Here is an 18,838-nt window from a genome sequence, read left to right on the forward strand (position 1 = left end):
GTTGTAATAAAGTATGAACATCTGTAAATCACTTAAAGTATAGCACTTTCCGTACAAGCAGACGTCATAAACCCTGAAAAACGTATATGCCAAAGAGTTAATTGCACTATAAATAATGCAGTGGACGTTTTGTGGCCTCATATTTTAATGCGTAAACAGGGATTACTGAGGTGCTAAGTATTTATTATATAGAATGAATATTGTTTTGCCATATTTGATTATGTCAAAACAAATGCAGTGAAGGTTGAACATTTTTTAATTTTCTCTGCCGTCTTTCTCTTTAATGAAAAAGTTTTACAAAGTTAAATTTGTTTAATGTATTCAGATTTCGGATGCATTTTTTCCTTCCCCTATGTCAGTTTACTAGCAGCCTCCACGGATCCGTAATAGTGCAAACCACCTGCACCTCCAGGGTCCGTCCAGAAGGGGGTGCTGATGTGCTATTTCTGTGATCTTTGAGAACATGGTAGTGGATCAGCGGCCAGTCAAGACGCCAGGACAACAACACATCAGAGATCAAGATTTCCAAGGACTGGGATTTTTAAAAGGGGGCAATACATATATAAATATGCAACGATAACATCTAGGTCTTCTGGCAGACAACGATAGGATATCCTGATTTTACCACCGTGGCTTGCGGGGGGGAAAAAGACCCGAGGTGGAGCTTTGCTGGGATCGTATTGCCTTCTAGCTAACTGGCTAGCATGCAGCTTTAGTGTTTGTATTTGCACGAAAACTGGACTCTGGGATTTATCGAGCTGGGATTTTGCACCGACGGCCACGATCTCGACCACTTTTTTAAATAAAAACACCCGTCACATGCAGCATAAAGTCATGCTGGCCTTTCGCCCTGCAGACATAGCTGGTTAGCAGCCAGCTAGCTCGCTAGAGGACCGACTCGTTGGCGCAGCTGAGAGGCGGACCAGCGGCGCTTTCGGCCGGGCGCGAGGACCAACGCCATGCCGCGGCTTGAAAGCGGCCCATCCGTAGAGCTAACTTTAGGAAGCTAACAGCCAGCTGGATGTAGCAGGCCGCTCCAAATGGTTGATATCACTCCTCCTCCTCATCAGCCAGCTAATTAGATAAGTCACAACTCAAACATAATCGAGAAGCACATTTTTAACTTTCTTTCAGTCTGCGCGGCGCTTTCAGTTTTATAACGGCGGAGCTAGTTAATGCCGGCTAATCTGCTAATTAGCTAGCTAGCGTCGTTAGCGTAGCAACTGGAAAGCCAACGGTAGCGTCGGGGTCGGTCGTTGTTTTACAGTGTGAAACTAAATTGACTAAAGTTTTACACTTGGGCCCGGAGACGTTGCGGTAATTGACGTGTTTGCTCATCGTTAAACACTCGAGTTGTGTATTGAGACGTTAGCATCGGCTAGTTTAACGCAACACACATCGGTACAGTCGCTATCGAAATCTCGCTCGTGCTAGATTTTTATTTATTCTCGAGACATTTGAGATGGTGCGGGGTTATTTATCTCGGGTTAGCTTGTGCGGCTGGGAGGTTCTGGTTTAGTTGTTACGTTGATCGTCGGCGTAACGCGGTGCTATTTATCTGGACGTCCGTTGCCAAGAATTGGCGTCACGAAGACGCTAAAAAGGGGGGGCATGGGAGTTGTTGACCTCCCGGAGCACAGCGAGACGCATCGGCCATTCATCCATGATTGATGACCTTTTGAGGGAGCAGACTGTCATTTATTTTAAAATCCGTTTTCCACTACAGCTGAGCCGCCGCATGAAGCCACTGACACACTCTTCTTCTCGTGGTGTTTATTTTTAACCACTTATGGGATACTGAGGTTTTGTTTTAGCAGTATTTTTTTTTTTTTAACTCCTACTGGGGCTGATGGGAACATGAGGAGCACTCTGGCTGACCTGGACCCAGTAGCTTGAAGACCCGATCAAAGCACAACATAGAGCCTCATTGTGTGGACTGAAACCCCCCGAAGGTGGTGATGATGATGGGGATGGGGATGGCGATGAGAGAGGCCCAGTGACAGCGTTCACCCCCCCCGTCCCAGGAAGCAGAGGAGTGTCACAAGGCTGCAGGCATGAGTCTCCGCCAACCCACCTCTACACTGGACAGGTACGAGCCTTTCACCTGACTCAGGTGCCCAGTCTGGCCTCTGGAAAAAATGTAGTAGTCAGGCTGTTTACTGTGATAAAACAGGGAAAAGAGTGCAGACATATTGTATGTTTTGCTTTTTTTCTGACGATTCTGAATTCACAAACAAAAAAAATGCTAATAACGTTTGTTGACGGAACGAAAAAAAAGCGGAACCATACAGCAGTTAATGCGGTGCAGCACCCGGACGACGTACAGCGCGCGCACACGCTCAAGTTAGCTTGTAGTTCAGTTTAGGTTCACGAAACATAGTCGGGTAAAGATTGCTGGGGAAACGCTCATATTGTGTGTTTATCGGGTTTTTTCTATATTATTTTTGTGTTTTGTTTTACACTGCATGTGTGTATGTGTGTGTGCGTCTTTGACATTCAACCAAATACGTCATTGTGCTCTTTGTAGTTTCTAATTAATTATAATTATAAACGTGAATAATTATAATTATAAACGTGAATACCGTCACGAGTGACCTAGTTTGCTATCATGGTAGAGAAATTAAAAATAGCCGGATTAAAACAATAATAATAATAACAACAATACAATAAGTATTGTGTAATAAAGAATATACTCACAATAAAAATGCATTGATTGTTTATTTATGCAGTGAGACCTTATGATGTTATTACCTTATTAAGATCGATTATTTTGGCTAGGATAATCGTGACATTTTCGTATCGTACCATGCCTGCATGTGACTGTTTTTTTTCCCTAAAATATAATAGCGTATATTGCAAAAACAGTAGACCCATGTGCCCAAACACAAGATATAGGATTTTCAAAACTTACATTTCAGCCAAAAAGGTTTGACTTCAGATTTCTGCTTCAATTTCACCAACTTAAATAAAGAAATTCAGTCGTAAGCATGAATGAGTTACACAGAAGACTGGAACATGCCTTCAAATGAAATGCAGGCAAAGCAAACTCACGTGTGACTTTACATTTTCCTACGAGACCAGGAAGTGACCAGTTAGCTTAGTAAGAGCCTGAAAATACACCTTTCTGTTTTCTGTGTTTGTCGCTCTCACCGCGCTTCTGTGATTGTCTGTTAGATGCATCTGTGTCTTCATCTTGTGTTGTTTCTCCTGCTGTCAACTTTTTCCCCCTCTGTGTTTGTGTGTCTGTCCGTGTGTGTGTGTGTTCTTGTGCACGTGCCTTCCACTGTGTCTGTGTGTGTCATGTGACAGCAGGGCAGCCAATAAGAAAAACGCCCACCCGTTCAGGTAGGACAGCTGTCCAGCGAGAGCTTACATCAGGGTTTGGGGGTTAAATGATGCATTGTTCGCTGTTGTTATAATGATCATTCTCACGATCAATTAATGCTTCTGAACAGTTTTTAGATTAATCTTCAGAATCTGAAGGGAAATCATCATAGTGCTTCTTGTTTTTGAACAAAAAAAGCCCAAAAGTACTGAATATGAATTCATACCGACAACATTCTAATTCCTAATCTATCTAAATGTCTTTGCACATTTATCGTGTTTAAACCTAGTTTTTCTGCACAGTTATTTATTATTGACTATTTGTACAATTAGACTCCAGTGGTGGCTCCGTAGGATTGTTTGTTCCTCGTGTGATCAAAACATTCCTAATAACTCCACAGCATGTTAAAGTCCTGAAGTCAAAATGTATTGAAAGACGATAGATGATGGCATATATCTGCGCTAAAAAAAAACTGTATCCCCCTTGCTGCACACAATGAGAGGCACGCACTGACGAGTTATGTTCATTAGAAACTAAAGTAATTCCATTAATCAGTTTATTGAACTTGAGGATTTTGTGCAGGGATCTTTTGAGGGCAATGACTTCATAAAATATGACAAAAGGCATTCGGAAAAACCCTCAAAATAACCTGCAAATATAGAAAAAAAAACAGTATCTGGTGCTGCCCTGGTATTTAACTTATTGTGCTTTTTTTTTTTTATTTTACTTAACCATCAGTTGACTTGTTGTTTCAACTTTAATCACGTTACGTGTTAAATCGTCCCTTTTTTATAAACCAACCAATCATTGTGCCTTTGGAATATTACCAAATCCCTTCAGTGTTTGCACTGTGTGCTCTTATGTCAAAGACCTTTTTAGATAAATATAACCAAGGCTGCCCTCAGTGTTTACAATCTGTCGGATAATAATAAAGGGCGTGGGTTGGATGTGAACTCATGGGTAGTTTCTCTGCGTCCTTTTCCTTCAAGATTGGTCTTCATGCTGAATTTCTCCTCTCTCTCTCTTTTCCCCTTTTATCTGCTTTTTTCCTTCCTTCCTGTCATGCTTCGCTTTCAGCCCTTTTGCCGCTTGGTGAGTTTTCCCTTCAACACCTTTCTTGTTGCTTCTAATGCATTTTCCCCGTATTCTAACTCCCTCTAACCCACGAAACCCTTAAATCTTCTGCCTCTGACATCCCTCTCTCTGCGGTCACAAAGCGTTTGGTTTGATCGTTTCATGCTGAGCCTCTTGTCCTCGTCTCAAACCCAGGCTCAGCAGTCTGACAATCGGGGACTCGGAGCGCAAATCCTCTGCCACCCAGCAGAGGGAGCCAACGGTGGACATTCCTGCTGAGAGCACAGGTAATTACAACACTCCCACACTTGATTATTTTTGTTTTTACGTATATCAATCAACACCCTCCTTCCTCTTCCAGCTACTGGTCTTGTCCAGAGATGTGTTGTCGTGCAGAAGGACCAGCTCGGCTTCGGCTTCACAGTATGTGGAGAGAGAGTCAAGCTAGTGCAGAATGTCCGACCAGGTGAGACACGCTCCAAACGACCATGAAATGTTGTTTTTGTTCCAGGTGGTTGAAAAAAGAGTAGTTCATACACCGTTAAAAGCAGCAGGTATTAAATAGAGAATCTAACAACTCTACAGGTGGTGCAGCAGTCAAGGCCGGGGTCCAAGAAGGGGACCGAATCATAAAGGTTTTTATTACTCTCCATCACTGGCACTGAATCAGAAAGTTCTCGGTTTCTTCCCGTGCTTAACGCCGTCCGTCTCCCTCCCTCAGGTCAACGGCTCGCTGGTGTCCTCCATGTCCCATCAGGAAGTGGTGAAGCTCATCAAATGTGAGTGTGAAATCAGTGGGTTTGGTTTGTTTCTCCTCTTAAGTCTGCATTTAACTGATTCCGTCTCCTGCTTTTTTTTTTTTTCTTAAACCGTCCCATAGCTGGAACGTACGTCGCCATGACACTACAAGGGCCGCCCCCTTCAGCCGCCTCCTTGCCCTTGGTGCCCCTCGCCACCGACCTCACCCCCAATCAAAGAACGTCTCTGGGTGGGGAGGCCCCGCCTCCTCCTCCTCCACCCTTGCCCTCCGGACTGAGCAGCACCCCTTCCCAAAGAATCACTGGACCCAAACCACTACAGGTGAACGAAATGAGATGAAGGTATTTGTTTTAAACAAAGATGTTGCACATCATCAACGTGACTTACAGTTTCCGTTGTCAACGTGTTTTTTTAGGACCCGGAAGTACAGAAACACGCCACTCAGATACTCAGGAAAATGCTGGAGCAGGAGGAGGCTGAACTGCAGGTACGCACTCGAACGCATCCTCCTGTACATGCAAAGCAAATAGAGAATCTCTTTATGTCCCACAATGCATCGTGGCTCCCGCACCAGGTTTGCAGCTTCAACCTGCTGTTGATGTTGTTGTTTACAGGAGTTGATGGAGGAGCAGTTGAGGAGCCCGTCGCTGTCGCTGGGTGAGCGGATTGAAAGTGCCAAGAGGAGAGCTCACCAAGTCAGGGTTAAGATTCAGCAAGATCAGGTGAGGAGACCTGACTGTTTCATCTTTAACTGTTTCATCAAGCTTTACCAATGACATTTACAGAAAATTAAATGACGCTTTATTCTGCTTCTCCAGGAGGGAACGCGATCAGAATGTGCCGCAAGCTACGTCATCGCAGGCGAAGGTTTGTTTAATATATAATTCGATATTTCAGCGTTGCAGAAATCCACAATGGATCAAATGCAGAGCATGCACCGTGGTCTAACTGGTCTACATATGAATGGAGATCTCATAAGTCTGTCATGGTTTTGGTGCCTTTAAAAGTGGTTTAAAGCTGCTGTGTGGTTCTGCAGGTCGGCTCTCGATGGACTCCAGCGAAGGCGACATGGAGGTAGGCTGCAGTGTTTTCATAGATTGTATGTTTGTGGATGTGACGGTCCCACTCACCCCGTGGCCCTCGCCCTCCCCCCTCCTCCCCAGGCCTTTGAGAGTCCCCACTCCTCCCCCTCATCCTCCTTCAGGACCCCGCAACACCGACGGCAGAACTCTGACACACACACTGATTCGGTGAGATGGACACACACACACACACACACACTGCTGTAACTGTTTGAGATTCTGTGGTGCTGCTTTTTGTGGCGTTGCATCATCCGACCAATATGGCCGATGTGCTCGGACTCCTGCTGTCCGCGTCCTCCGCTGCGTAACCGTGCTCTTTCCACCTCCTTGAAATCTACGCGCTCATCCTGTGTTCAAAGGGCGGAAAGGCCCAGATCATCGGCCCCGAGGAAGAGGACGAAGAAGATGACGGCTATGCGTTCAATGAGGTGAGGAAATGATGTTGTTGATGATGTGTCTTTTTTGTTGTTGTTGTTGTTGTTGTTGTTGTTGCTGCAACTCGCTGTTCCCTCCATCGATGCCCTTCGTCTTCTTCATCTTTCTCTCAGATGGACGGTCCGTTCCAGGACATTGAGCTGTTGAAGTCACGGCCGGCACACATGGCCGTTTTCATGAGATATGTCTTCACTCAGTTACTGGACCCAAACCCTCTGGTCAGTCTGCCATATTTAAATAAATGTAGTGAAACAAAGTGTTGTGGATTAAATGCTTGTTCTGCTATTTGTAGGTTAAATAAAGGAGGAACAGAGTTTCTGAGCTCACTGTTGTAAATATACAAGAAAAAAAGTTGTAGGGTATTAAGTCATCATCTCTAAATTGAATATAGTAAAAAAAAAAATCATGGTCATGTGTCCCCACCAGCTGTTCTACCTGTCGGTGGAGGCCTACCTGGGCTCCAGCCCTAAAGACGCCCGTGCACTTGCACCTCAGATCTGCTCCCATTTTTTGGACCCAGACGCTGTATGTACCGATATGTCTTAATGATCTCATATCTCTTATTTACAGTCATTCATTGATTTCTCCCCCATATACAGAAAATAACCACATTTACATTATAATTGCTTTCTTTTTTCCTCCCCTGTAGCCCCTGAAAATCAAAGTACGAGAGGAATATCTCTCAGATATTGGTAAGACTAAAAAAAAACAGCTGGTTGAGCTGTTTTGCATTTTTATATTTATGCCACATTTCTGTAATAACGTTCACGTGTGCCAGCCGACGTAAAGCTGTGTCCATTGTCCCTGCAGAGAGTCGACTTCACGCCCAGGAGGACATCAGGGGGCCGCTGTCGGAGCTGCAGCAGCAAGTGCTGCCAGACATCCAAGACCAGATCCAGGACTACAGGTACACAACTCCTCCAGACTCGGGCGGCTTCGCTTTCTGACGGATTCACCGTTTTTCGAGAGCATGGTTTTAACCTGACGAGCTCGTGTTTTCACAGGAACAAGCAGATGATGGGTCTCGGCTCTCTGTTTGGAGAAGGAGACCTCCTGCAGCTGGATGGAGACCCGGCGAAAGAGAGACAGGTGGTGGACAGACAGGTCACCGCCCTCTGGGAAATCCTGTGAGTCTGACAAACTCAAAAACCAATGTCAAATTTAGGTTCATGGGGAGTGGCTCGGATCGTAAAGGGAATATTAAACCATACACACACACACACACACACACACACCGTTGAACCAGGGTTGCCTCGCAACAGGGTCAGATGTTTGGCGGCCAATAAAATAGTTATTACAAAGCGACAGAAGGAGCTCTTATAACAAAGGTCATTTACCTTTGCCGCAAAACCTGGAAAGCACATGACATTTACTCCTTCCCACTTCACACACACACACACACACACAGAGGCCGACTCCCATCACATGACTGCTGCGCTGCGGTCCGTTTCCTCCACCTTTTTTTTCTTTGCACCTGAATGAACTGGATTTTTACCTCCTTGATGAATTAAACGGGCCGTTTGTTGTGGGGCGAGCTAACGGCCTTTTTATGTCTCTCTTTGTGTTCCCGCTCCAGATCGAAGCACGAAGAGGACAGAAGGTAAACGAAGCGTCTCGTCTGTCCGAGAGCAATATCATCGAACGGCAATCTTGAGCAATCTCTGCTTCGATCTTCGTTAACACCTCGTCTGTGTTTGTCCTCTTCCCCCCCCAGTTCTCCGCTGGCGTCGGCCGTGCATCTGTACCTGCGTCATTCTGGTATCAAGCTACGAGACTCCAAGGTCTTCCCCGGTCTGAGCACCGAGAAGGAGAAGTGGCTCGCTTTCTTGAAGACCAAGAAGGTAACTGGCACTCGCTTTTACAAAAGCGGTCGTGGTAACTTGTAGCTGTGAATGCACGTGCAAATATGAACATGAGTATTTCTAGTTTTTCCTTTTTAAACACATTTCTGCAGCGTGATTTTGTCGCATTTTGTTCATATTTCACCCTTTTTTTTACACCAAAATGAGCGTGTATATGCAGGGTTTTTTTACACTTCTCTCCTCTTCCAGAGGACGAGGATGCCTTTTTGTTTTGATTTGTTTCTGCTGTGTCATGAACACGCAGGAAACCCGGGGTTCGCTAAAAGTAGAAGGCAGCATGGAGCCCAGTGAAAGCGTAGCTGTTGTTATTTTTCATATTTCTTTTCCTTTCAATGGTTCTTCCAACACGATGTGTGATAAATAACTCGTTTACTACCGACCACGGCAGCCGTTCTTCCATTAATCGGGCATAAATGCTGCTTGTAACCTTTCCCACTAAAAACAAAAGCCGGATGTTTGTTGTTTTCAAACGGGGATAATGGGCCTTAATGGGAGAAAATCACAGGAGCTGGAACTGTATTCACACATTCAAAGATACTTGAATCGAATGACTTGTGCATTTCTACGTTCCGACTTTTAAAACCAGTGAAACGCTGTTATTTATGCCATTCAAAGCTTGTATTGTAAGTACTTTCTGCTTCCTCCCTCCACAGCTGAGCGGTACCAAGAAAGAGAAAGATGGAGAGGATAAAAAGAGAAATCCCATCCTGAAGTACATCGGCAAACCCCGGAGCACATCCCAGTCCAGTAAATACACACACACACACACACAGATAACAGACGACTCATGCCAGCGGCTTTAGAAATCACTGTTAAAACCTGATATTCAAACCGTTCCTCTCTGGTCTCATGAGCACATTGTCAGTATTTAAAATCAGCTGAACATCAGAGGCACGCGAACACACACACGTGATGCTCTCACTGTGTTTTGTCAGACAATATTGATTTATTTCTGTCCTCTGTTTGCCCTTTGTATTGTTTTTTTATTTATTTTGTGTATTGATTTGTGGAATTTTCATCGTCTTTTTCCTGATTTCATTGTTTCTTTTTGGTTCATTTTGTTTTTTTGTAGCATTCCATGTCCCGTTGTCGCCCACCGAAGGTACACATTTTTATGTTTTCTTTTCACTCTTCAGTTAAAATTTTGCTTTTATTATTTATTATTCACCCTGGAATGTTTGAAAACTCATTTTTATCACATCTACCCCTTTCTGCTGATTGTGTGCTATTTTCATGCGTAATGAACTCGTATCTGTGCGTGTGTGTGTGTGTGTGTGTAGTCCGTCCTGGCAGTGTGAGAAACATCATTCAGCAGTTTGAGAACCACACAGAGACGGGAGAGGAGGGAGGAGACGCTGCCGACCCCCAGCGGCTCTCCTCCAGCAGCCTGGGAGAGGAGAGCATGGACAGGTAGCCCTTCATGCCGCTTGGATTCACATATTCATATTTATACAAGGGTTTTTAAATTATTTAATAACGCTCCGTTTTCTCTTTGCAGCCCGGCGGTCTCGGTGCGTCTGGCACGCAGCGAGTCGCTGAAGGCTCAGGGAGAAGGGCGGCGGAGGGGCGTGGCCTCCGGGACGGAGTCCGTCCCTCGCTCCCGCAGCGACGTGGACATGGAGGACTGCGGGGAAGAGAGGGAGGGGCCGGGCCTCAGGCCGCTGCAGCACAGCGCGTCGTCATCGGCGTCCAGCAGCTCTGCGCGGTAAACGCTCAAATATCTTGATGACGTGATTTTTGCTTTTGCATCCTTCAGACGGGGATTAATAAAAATAAAAGTTAATACATAGATTCAAAGAGTCAAAACTCCCCCCAGACGTCATCTCTCTCCACTCTCTCTCAAACTCAGGTCTCTAGAGAACCCTACACCCCCATACACCCCTCGGTCTAGACGCAGGTGAGTCTCAGTGATGGCCCCGTAGATGATCGCTGATTTATCTCAATCTCTGGCAGGAAATTAGAAATCTAATCGAAGCGCTCTCTCGGTTCACACGGGAGGAACGTTCAGGTTTCAAGTCTCCGTTTTGTAAAAAGCGATATCTGTGTTCGTGACTCCGTAGGAGCGTGGACTCCCCGTTGGCGCTGCTGCCGGACGCCGCGGCGCTGGAGGAGGAGGGCTGCGACGGTCAGAACTGGCAGGACACGGTTCCTCCTCAGCTCCTCGCCACGCTCAGTCCAAGGGAGGTGGACAGACAAGCCGTCATATACGGTACAAACTCAACCAGCAAAGCTCTTCTATCATTTTAATTATGACTTCCTTATGATGATGACCCTCTGGGTTTGCTGTCATCAGAGCTGTTCACCACCGAGGTGTCCCACCTGCGGACCTTGAGGGTCCTGGACCAGGTGTTTTTCCAGAAGATGAGGTCTGTGCTGAACTCTGAGGAGCTGGCCTGCATCTTCCCCAACCTGCCGCAGGTCTACGAACTCCACGGTCAGTCTCGGCTTACAAAAATCTACAACAATTATCAGGCAATAAAGGAAAATATAGCATCATGAAATTATAGCAATATATAACATTTGAAGAGTCAGAACTGTGAAATTATTGTAACTCTCATCACCATCGAAATCCATATCGTTTATCCTGGTCAAGATCACTTTAGGCTGTTCTTAAATGAAGGACCTGAACTTTAAGTGGAGCATTTTATTTAATGGATAATTGAGGAATCGTCCCGTCCCCTTAGTAGTGTCACCGCGTTCTGCTTCTTCTGTTTGCACGATAAAGTGATCGTGCTTTGAGTCAACATGTGTTCATGGCCGTCCGTTTGCTCGGTAAATAATAATATGTGAAGCAAAGGTCGCGACCGTGTTAAGTGTAATCTCAGCCTGCAGCTTTACTGAGTCAATATGTGATCTGGGCTTTAATTCATTAAGTTTAACGGTGCGAGATTGCTCGACTAGTATTTGAGACTGGATTTTGAGTGAATATCGGTTTGAAGACGTACGAACAGCCCAGTTGAGCTTCTAACGTTCTTCTGCAGCGAGTCTGTGCGAGGCCATGAAGAAGCGACGGGAATCCCCCATCGTCCAGGACATCGGGGACGTCATGCTGTCCCGGGTGAGTGCAATAATAACCCTCCATCAACCCCCTCCATCTGCATCAGTGTATTAAAAATGTGCGTTCCAGTTTGAAGGTGCGGCTGGAGACGAGTTTCAGGAACAAGCGTCTCAGCTGTGCAGCCAGCAGTCTCAGGCGGTGGAGCTCATCAAGAACAAACAGCGGAAAGACCCTCGCTTCGCCCACATTATCCAGGTTCTCCCATGCTGACTCGACACTCTGACTACAACACCGAAATACGCTTCAAACGCTTAAAATATGTACCTGAACATACTGGAATCCCTCTACGTGTTGTTAGGAAACTGTTGCATCACAGATTAATGAACGTGCTAGTTCTTTTTTTTTTTTTTTTTTATGATCCCAATCTGAGATTTTAAAATCTTAGGTTGTCCCGTCCCTAGTTGGGAGGAATTTTGCAGATTTATTGACGGGTTGATGTTGTGATTTTATTGGTTGAGATTGGTTGGTGCTAGCTGATGGAAGCACGCATCATTTTTTGTTTTCCACGAAGAAAAAAATGGGATTTTGATCTAAAAATGCGAAGAAATAATTATTTTTTTTGGTACTTATTCTTAAATCTAAATCTAAAAGTGTTTTTTATTTCATCCTTGACTTAAACTCCACGCTGCACTATGAAGCCGTTATTTGTTCCTGTTGCGATACAGATTTGTGTGTCTCTATACTCACGTGTTTGACTCGTGTTCAGGAGTGCGAGGCGAGTCCTCACTGTCGGAGGCTGCAGCTCAAAGACCTGCTGGTGTCGGAGATGCAGCGACTGACCAAGTACCGCCTCCTGCTGGACAACATCATTAAACACACGGAGGGTGAGGGATCGAGACACGCGTCGCCATCATCACAGGAAATTAATAAAAGAGTGATTTTTAAGATGTTTTGGTTTTGATCGTTTAGCCGGTTCGTCGGACCTCCCCTCACTTCAGCGCGCCCAGGCTTGTTGCCGAGGGATACTGCACACTGTTAACGAGGTTGTCGGGGAAACGGAACACCGGCAACGCCTCAGCCAATACCAACGCAGGCTGGACGCCGCCCCTCTATTCAAGGTGGTCAAACGATTCGCCCCTTCCTTCCTCGTCCATGTCGTGATGACGGCTTTGACCTGAACGCGTTCTGATTTTCCTCCCTCCAGAGTCTGGACCTCACCACGAAGAGAATGATCCACGAAGGTCCGCTCACCTGGAAAGTCAGCAAAGACAAGCAGATCGGTCAGTGCGTCCGCGGGTTCCTTCTGCATCGACAGGTTTGGTTTCACACCCCCCCGTTGATCACACGTCTGTGTCCTTACATCAGAGATTCAAGCGCTGCTGCTGTCGGACTGCCTGGTCCTCCTCCAGAGGGCTCCGGACGACCGGCTGCAGCTGAGGTATCCCTCCCGCTGGCTGGGTGGAGGCGGAGGAGGCAGCGGAGACAGCAAGACCTCCTTCAGCCCTCTGGTGAAGCTGGACTCCCTGCTGGTCCGCTCGGTAGCTACAGGTACGACGCCGAAGGGAAGCCAAATTCCACGCTCTCTCTGGCTTTTTGGCGCTCCGATGGTTAAATGTCGTGATTTGTCTGCAGACAACAAAGCCCTCTACATCATCAGCACCACGGAGAGGCAGATCTACGAGCTGGTGGCCGGGACGTCGTCGGAGAAAAACACGTAAGCTGCCGTTCCAAACTGGAATTCACCTCGAGAGTCACCGAGCATCCGCGGAAACTTGTTTTTGTTTTTTGCAGCTGGAAAGATTTACTTGAAAAGACCATTTCATCGGCCGGCGGTTCATCACCCCTGATCAATCACGGATCCATACCTATATCGTGAGTTCATCCTATGTCTATGAATTATGAATAAAAGAATGTGTCGGGCTCCTTTTGCCAGAAGGTTTTATTTTGTGTGTGTTTATATTTTGTGTAGCTCCCCCAGTCTACGCAGCACCTCCCCCGTGTCGACCGGCAGCAATGCCTACGCAGGTAATAATCATCGGCGTTGATCGTATCAAAACTCATTGATGTGCAACAGAATCTAGATCGTTTGCTTCTTTTCAATCTTGCAGACAACTCCATAACGGAGCAGTCGGACTCCACGGAGACTCACTCCTCCAACGACGACATCGAGCTCTCGGCCAGCACACCCACGGACCAATCGGGAGCTTTCGTGTGCGGGGAAAGGGAAGCGGCCGGTGTGGCGGAGGCCGCTTTGCAAGATGGTGAGAAGGAATCGAGACATCACTTCTACACACTTTGAATGTTAAAGCGTGAGAGCGGCGGAGTGAGTTTGTGTGGACGACGTTTTCTATAAATAAATGTATTTATTTAGTTTATTAAACACAGGAAGTAACTTGATGACTGCGAACGAACGAGATGTTAACTTATATTACAGAAAAGAACTGGGTCAACAAAATAGAAAGAAATAATCCCAGTGTAGCCAAAAAAAACCCTGTAGTTTCCGAATTCAAATGTTTTGTTGTTTCCCCGCCTCCGCAGTCGAAACGCTACGGCAGCTCATATTACGAGATTTGGAAGACGACGGTTGGAGCCACGACTCGGACGACACGCCCACCAATGAGGCGGCCAACGGCAGGCGCTCGCTCGCCGACGGACAGCGGCCCGAGTCTCTGGAGACCGTCCTCAACTTCAGTACCGACGAATGGGAGGCGGAGCCCGAGGTCGAGGCCCCGCCCCCGGACACGGAGCAGCCCGGCGGCCCTCAGGTCATACGGAAAGGTAACAGGGATCGCACGGTGAAATCTTTTTGGCCGATCACTCTCAGTCCATTCAACTCTCGGACACAAATGTGAAGTTTGGTTTGATTGAACTGAAAGTGATTTAGCCGGTTGCTTTCTGTCTAATTTTCCGGAAACCTTCCTCTGCATGTTTTCTTTGCACTCTGTGATTCATTATTTTGTTTCTTACACCCTTTTTTATTTTGATCTTCTCTTGTCTGCGTCTTCGCAACACACTCGTCCTACACTCCTTCCTTTTCCCTTCCACACACACTTCCTATCCTCTGTGCTATAGCTGTGGTTGCGGGTCCTTCTTCTTCTTCCTCTGTCCCTGACGACATCACCGCTGATGTCGCCCTCCCTTCCGACCAATCATCCAAGCCGAGAGGCGAGGCCACTACGCAGGGTAATGATGCCTAAAAGTGACGCCATTTTTATTGACGTGCATAAAGATAGGAGAATGTAACCTTTTTGAGTTTGTTTTACCCCTGAAGTAACACTCTCTGTCTCCTAGGCAACACCTTCTACTTGGTGATGCCCACGGAGACGGGAGAGAGCGCCACAGACGACCACGACGACCCTCCCACCCCTACCGCCAGCCACTTCCCTCCGCCTCCGGAGGAAGTGATGTCAGAGGAAGAGACGCCCGAGCTCAACCGGTCGGAGGCTAAGCGACTGGAACGGGAGGAGGAAACGGGCCAATCGCAGGCGGCGCACCACCAGAGTCACGTGATCAAGAACGTGGATGAGATTTTCCACACGATCGAGGGGTTGATGAGCAAACTGCGACAGCTGAAGGTGAGTTTCTGTTGCCTGGCAACGAGGTGGCCACTAACTCTCCACCTATTACAACGCACAGAAAGCTCAAACCAGCTTTCTTTTTCATGTTTTTTCGAACGAGTAAAAGCTTATTTGTGTGTGAATGAATAGAGCGAGAGGTGATGCATACTTTGCAAACGGACTGTAAACCGGCCTTTACGGGGTGCACACTGATTGGTTGTGAAGGGGCCACAGAATGAGACTTGAAAATCTCCCCACAGTTTTCCACCTGGCCTCTATTTACCCACCACATATTTATTTATTTAAATGTAAAAAATGAAGGCAACAGCAGAGATCAGATTTTCTAAGAAGCCTAATGAACACACATCACCTGCATCACCTTGCTAGAAATCTACTCGTTTCATTTTCCGCGTTTTCGCCCCTTTTTGCAGGAAATAGAGAATTCCCATCACACGCTCCTGAGGAACCTCAGAGAGCCGTTTGTCAATCAGGACTCGGGGGACCAACAGTGCAACTCGGCAACCGTCTCCAGGACGCCGTCTCTGGATCGTGGCTCGGGAGACGGTGAGGAATACATCTTAAACTTTTAGAAAACTTTAATACCAAATCCTAATTTTAATTTTCTTCCTTGAATCAGGCAAAGAGGGCAGTCCAGCCGAGCCCAAGATTCAGTCAACGGGATTCTGACGTCGACTGGATTTACTAGAAGTCACTTGATCGTCGGCATACGGACGCACCCATACAGGGGGGGTGGGGTCACCTCGGCCCCGCCCCCCCTCGGCCCCGCCTCCCCTCGCCCCTGCATGCACTGGTCAGTGGAACGGAGCCCAGGAAGGACCGTGGCTGCTGACTACCAGAGCAGGAGGGAGTCCAGGATCCAGGAAAGAGTATGAAGGAACAACACAACAAAAAAAAGAAAAAGGCAAAAGACAAGTTGACGGGTGAAGAGAGAGAATTGAGCGCGGGCGGAGGAACATGACCAAGTTGGATATTTGTGAAGGAGACGTTGCTTTAAGGCGCTGGTTGAAGGAGCGGAGCAGAAATGTGTTGAAATGTTAATTTAAGGAGAGGAAAAAAAAAAATCCGAGGGACCCATCACCCCTGCACTTTACCCACAATGCATCTCTCTGTCGTGTATGTCCGATGCAGCGGACTGATTAGGGACCAGAGATGCCCCCTGGTGGTCCCTCCACTGGTTGCTTTACACTGAGTTCACCTGCCGCCACGGCCGAAGGACTGTGTCTATAGAGTTCAGGTTATTTGCACTGGGTAAGGAAACCACACACACACACACACACTCATCTCAGACCTTCATATCCCCATATTGTGGGAGAAACACTAGCATTAATTTGGAGCAGTCACACTGACACATCCTTAAGTTCTCACTTGAGCAACACGACGTTGATTTTATTTTTTTTACGTTCTGGAAACACTACTGCGCCGTTTTTACTACTGAAATGCTGGCAGGTTTTTTTATTTTCAGCGCTGCTTCAGAGGCGTTTACGGGGATCTCAGCGATTCAATAACCAAGCTCAGTGGATTCACGTAGCTGTTCTGTGTTTTTAGGTTTACGTTTTTTTTTTTTTTTTAGGGCAATGTTGACGATGAGCGTGACGAGTCAAAACGTAGAAACTTGAATTTTCACTGAAAAGCCCGTTTGTCACTCAATCAAATCTGCTGCCAAATATCGCCGCTGACATTGCCTGTCTACACTTCCATATCCTTTACCCCCCCATATGGTAAATACTGTGAACCAGCATCTTCTCCCCCCTCCCATCTAGCAGCCGCACCATGCATAGTGTTCATATCCACGTAGCCCACATGGAAAGCAACCAAAACTACAAAGGAAACATGTTTTACTACAAATTTAATTTTACTAAATAAGCACATGGTCCAAGTTTTAAAAACAACTGCTGCTGTTTATGCAACTGTTCGATGAGGTTGAGATTTTGGGGAATACACTTATCTGTAAAGATCAATATCACTTTCATACGTACGATAAAAAATGAAGCTGCGTAGCTTTAGCTTAGCTTAGCATAAAGACTGGGAACGGGGGGATAATCAAGCCTGGAACTATTTCCACCTAGCAGCATCTCAAGAAATAATAACCAACTATTTTTTTTTTTTTTTTTCTTCATGTGTAAGAGTCATTTAAACGTCCTTGGTTAAGGCATGTGTAACCAGCAAAGACGAACACTAAAACCAAGAGGTTTTTTTTTTGTTTACCCCCTCAAACGCCATCTTGCGTGAACAAATAACAAAATACTAGACAGAAAATGTGTATTTAATCTGTTACAAGGAAAGAGCTTAGTCTGGAGAAGTTCTTCCGTTCGTACCAGTTAAAGTTAAAATGTTTGTCGAACCGGACGGGATTTTATTTGAGCTGGTTTCAAATACTAACCGAGCGGCGCTTTTTTTGGCGTTGGTTGCCCGGACGATAAACGTACCAAGCTGAACAAACCGGGAGCCGAGTATATTTACACACTACCAGCCAGATTCTACTATTACCACGATATTTCACTACCTGGTGGAAGGTTTTCACTCTTTAGCCAACGCACACTGAATGAAAAACCTGCAACCGGCCTTTCCAATACGAACAAAAACAAAAGTTGCAACTTAAAAACGCGAGTGATCGCCATGGCAGCTGATTTCCTTTTAGCGGCCGACCCTGTATGAACGTAATGAATTTGTGCTAAAATGTAAAAATGTTCTACCAAAGTGAAATATCTCTTCAGAGGTGTTGAAGGGAACACAGTTTGTTTGTTTTTTACATTTTGACGGCTGATTTCAAACATCTCAGACCAGTCGTTTTTGTCCATGACGATACATACAAATAAAAAATATTCCTTTTACTTTAACACATCTCACAGTAATTTGGCTGGTCTGAGCTGGTTGAATCTGAGTCCGGATATCTTTCTCTCCTCTTCTTTCCTCCCACATCTAATTTTTTTTCCATCTCCAATTTCTACCTCTACACTTTTCTTTTTTATCTTCCACGATTTCTTCTTTTCATACATTTATCTTGTGCATTGACATCAGCGTTGTGGCCCTAACCGGCTGTGAAAAAAACAAACAAAAGCAAAAAAAACTGACTGATTCCTTTTTTTTTTTTTTTTTTAATGTTGCACAAACAAACTTCCCTGCACGGTGCAAACTACTGTACGTACATACACACGTCTTTAACTCATCTCATTGTCTTTTTTATTATTTTGTCTTTAAGAAGAAAAAAAATGTGTTCACTCGTGTAATATAGAGAGATCAGACCCACTTGTTTTATATATGTTAATTTTTTTCTGTAAAGCCTTAGTCCTCGTATTTGATTTTATTTTTGTAGATATGATTAAAAAAACAAAAAAGGATGTATAAATTATTTTCTTCTCCCTTGTTTTTAAAAGTTGGTGAGATTGTTTAGCTGCACCGAAGGAAAAGAGAGCTCATGTCTCAGATTCATGTGTTTTGTGAGATTAAAAAAAAAAAGTATAAAGAAAGTGAAATGTGGATTTGCGAGTTTAATTGTTACCATTAAATGTTTGTCTCATTTTTTGTTCTAAAATCAAAGATTTGGATATGTCATATTGCCTAAATTTCAACTATTATTTTGTCAACTTCTACCACCGTTTGAGAGGAATTGTTTTGAATCTAATTGAAGCATCTTCTCATAGCGAGAACCGAGCCAACTAGTCATTAGTAGCGTTGCTATTTGTGGTTTAAAAGTGGAAAATAACAATAACTTTTAATAATTAAGG

The 18,838-nt window shown here is 45.5% G+C and overlaps 1 protein-coding gene across 5 annotated transcripts; it reads left to right on the forward strand.

Moving 5' to 3' along the window:
* Positions 1-458: 458 nt before the first annotated feature.
* Positions 459-18,590, forward strand: arhgef11 (Rho guanine nucleotide exchange factor (GEF) 11). Of its 5 annotated transcripts, XM_084002780.1 has the most exons (43): positions 460-2,089; positions 3,310-3,345; positions 4,403-4,417; positions 4,595-4,686; positions 4,761-4,865; positions 4,985-5,034; positions 5,121-5,178; positions 5,280-5,479; positions 5,574-5,645; positions 5,773-5,880; positions 5,977-6,025; positions 6,195-6,232; positions 6,322-6,408; positions 6,600-6,668; positions 6,789-6,893; positions 7,102-7,200; positions 7,325-7,367; positions 7,486-7,582; positions 7,680-7,802; positions 8,252-8,275; positions 8,390-8,516; positions 9,191-9,284; positions 9,610-9,639; positions 9,818-9,947; positions 10,036-10,242; positions 10,387-10,434; positions 10,598-10,746; positions 10,831-10,971; positions 11,519-11,595; positions 11,665-11,790; positions 12,302-12,419; positions 12,505-12,653; positions 12,740-12,815; positions 12,901-13,083; positions 13,168-13,249; positions 13,327-13,407; positions 13,505-13,560; positions 13,644-13,796; positions 14,074-14,313; positions 14,608-14,718; positions 14,827-15,110; positions 15,524-15,656; positions 15,730-18,590. In XM_084002780.1, the coding sequence occupies exons 1-43, from the start codon at positions 2,055-2,057 to the stop codon at positions 15,777-15,779; spliced, it is 4,350 nt and encodes a 1,449-aa protein (XP_083858906.1). In that variant the 5' UTR covers positions 460-2,054; the 3' UTR covers positions 15,780-18,590. The 5 variants fall into 5 exon arrangements, with proteins under 5 accessions (XP_083858910.1, XP_083858906.1, XP_083858907.1 ...); XM_084002781.1 differs by lacking the exon at positions 4,403-4,417; XM_084002782.1 differs by lacking the exon at positions 3,310-3,345.
* The last annotated feature ends 248 nt before the right edge of the window (positions 18,591-18,838 follow it).

The sequence above is a fragment of the Eutrigla gurnardus genome (genome assembly GCF_963514095.1).
Source record: "Eutrigla gurnardus genome assembly, chromosome: 23".
Lineage (NCBI taxonomy): Eukaryota > Metazoa > Chordata > Actinopteri > Perciformes > Triglidae > Eutrigla > Eutrigla gurnardus.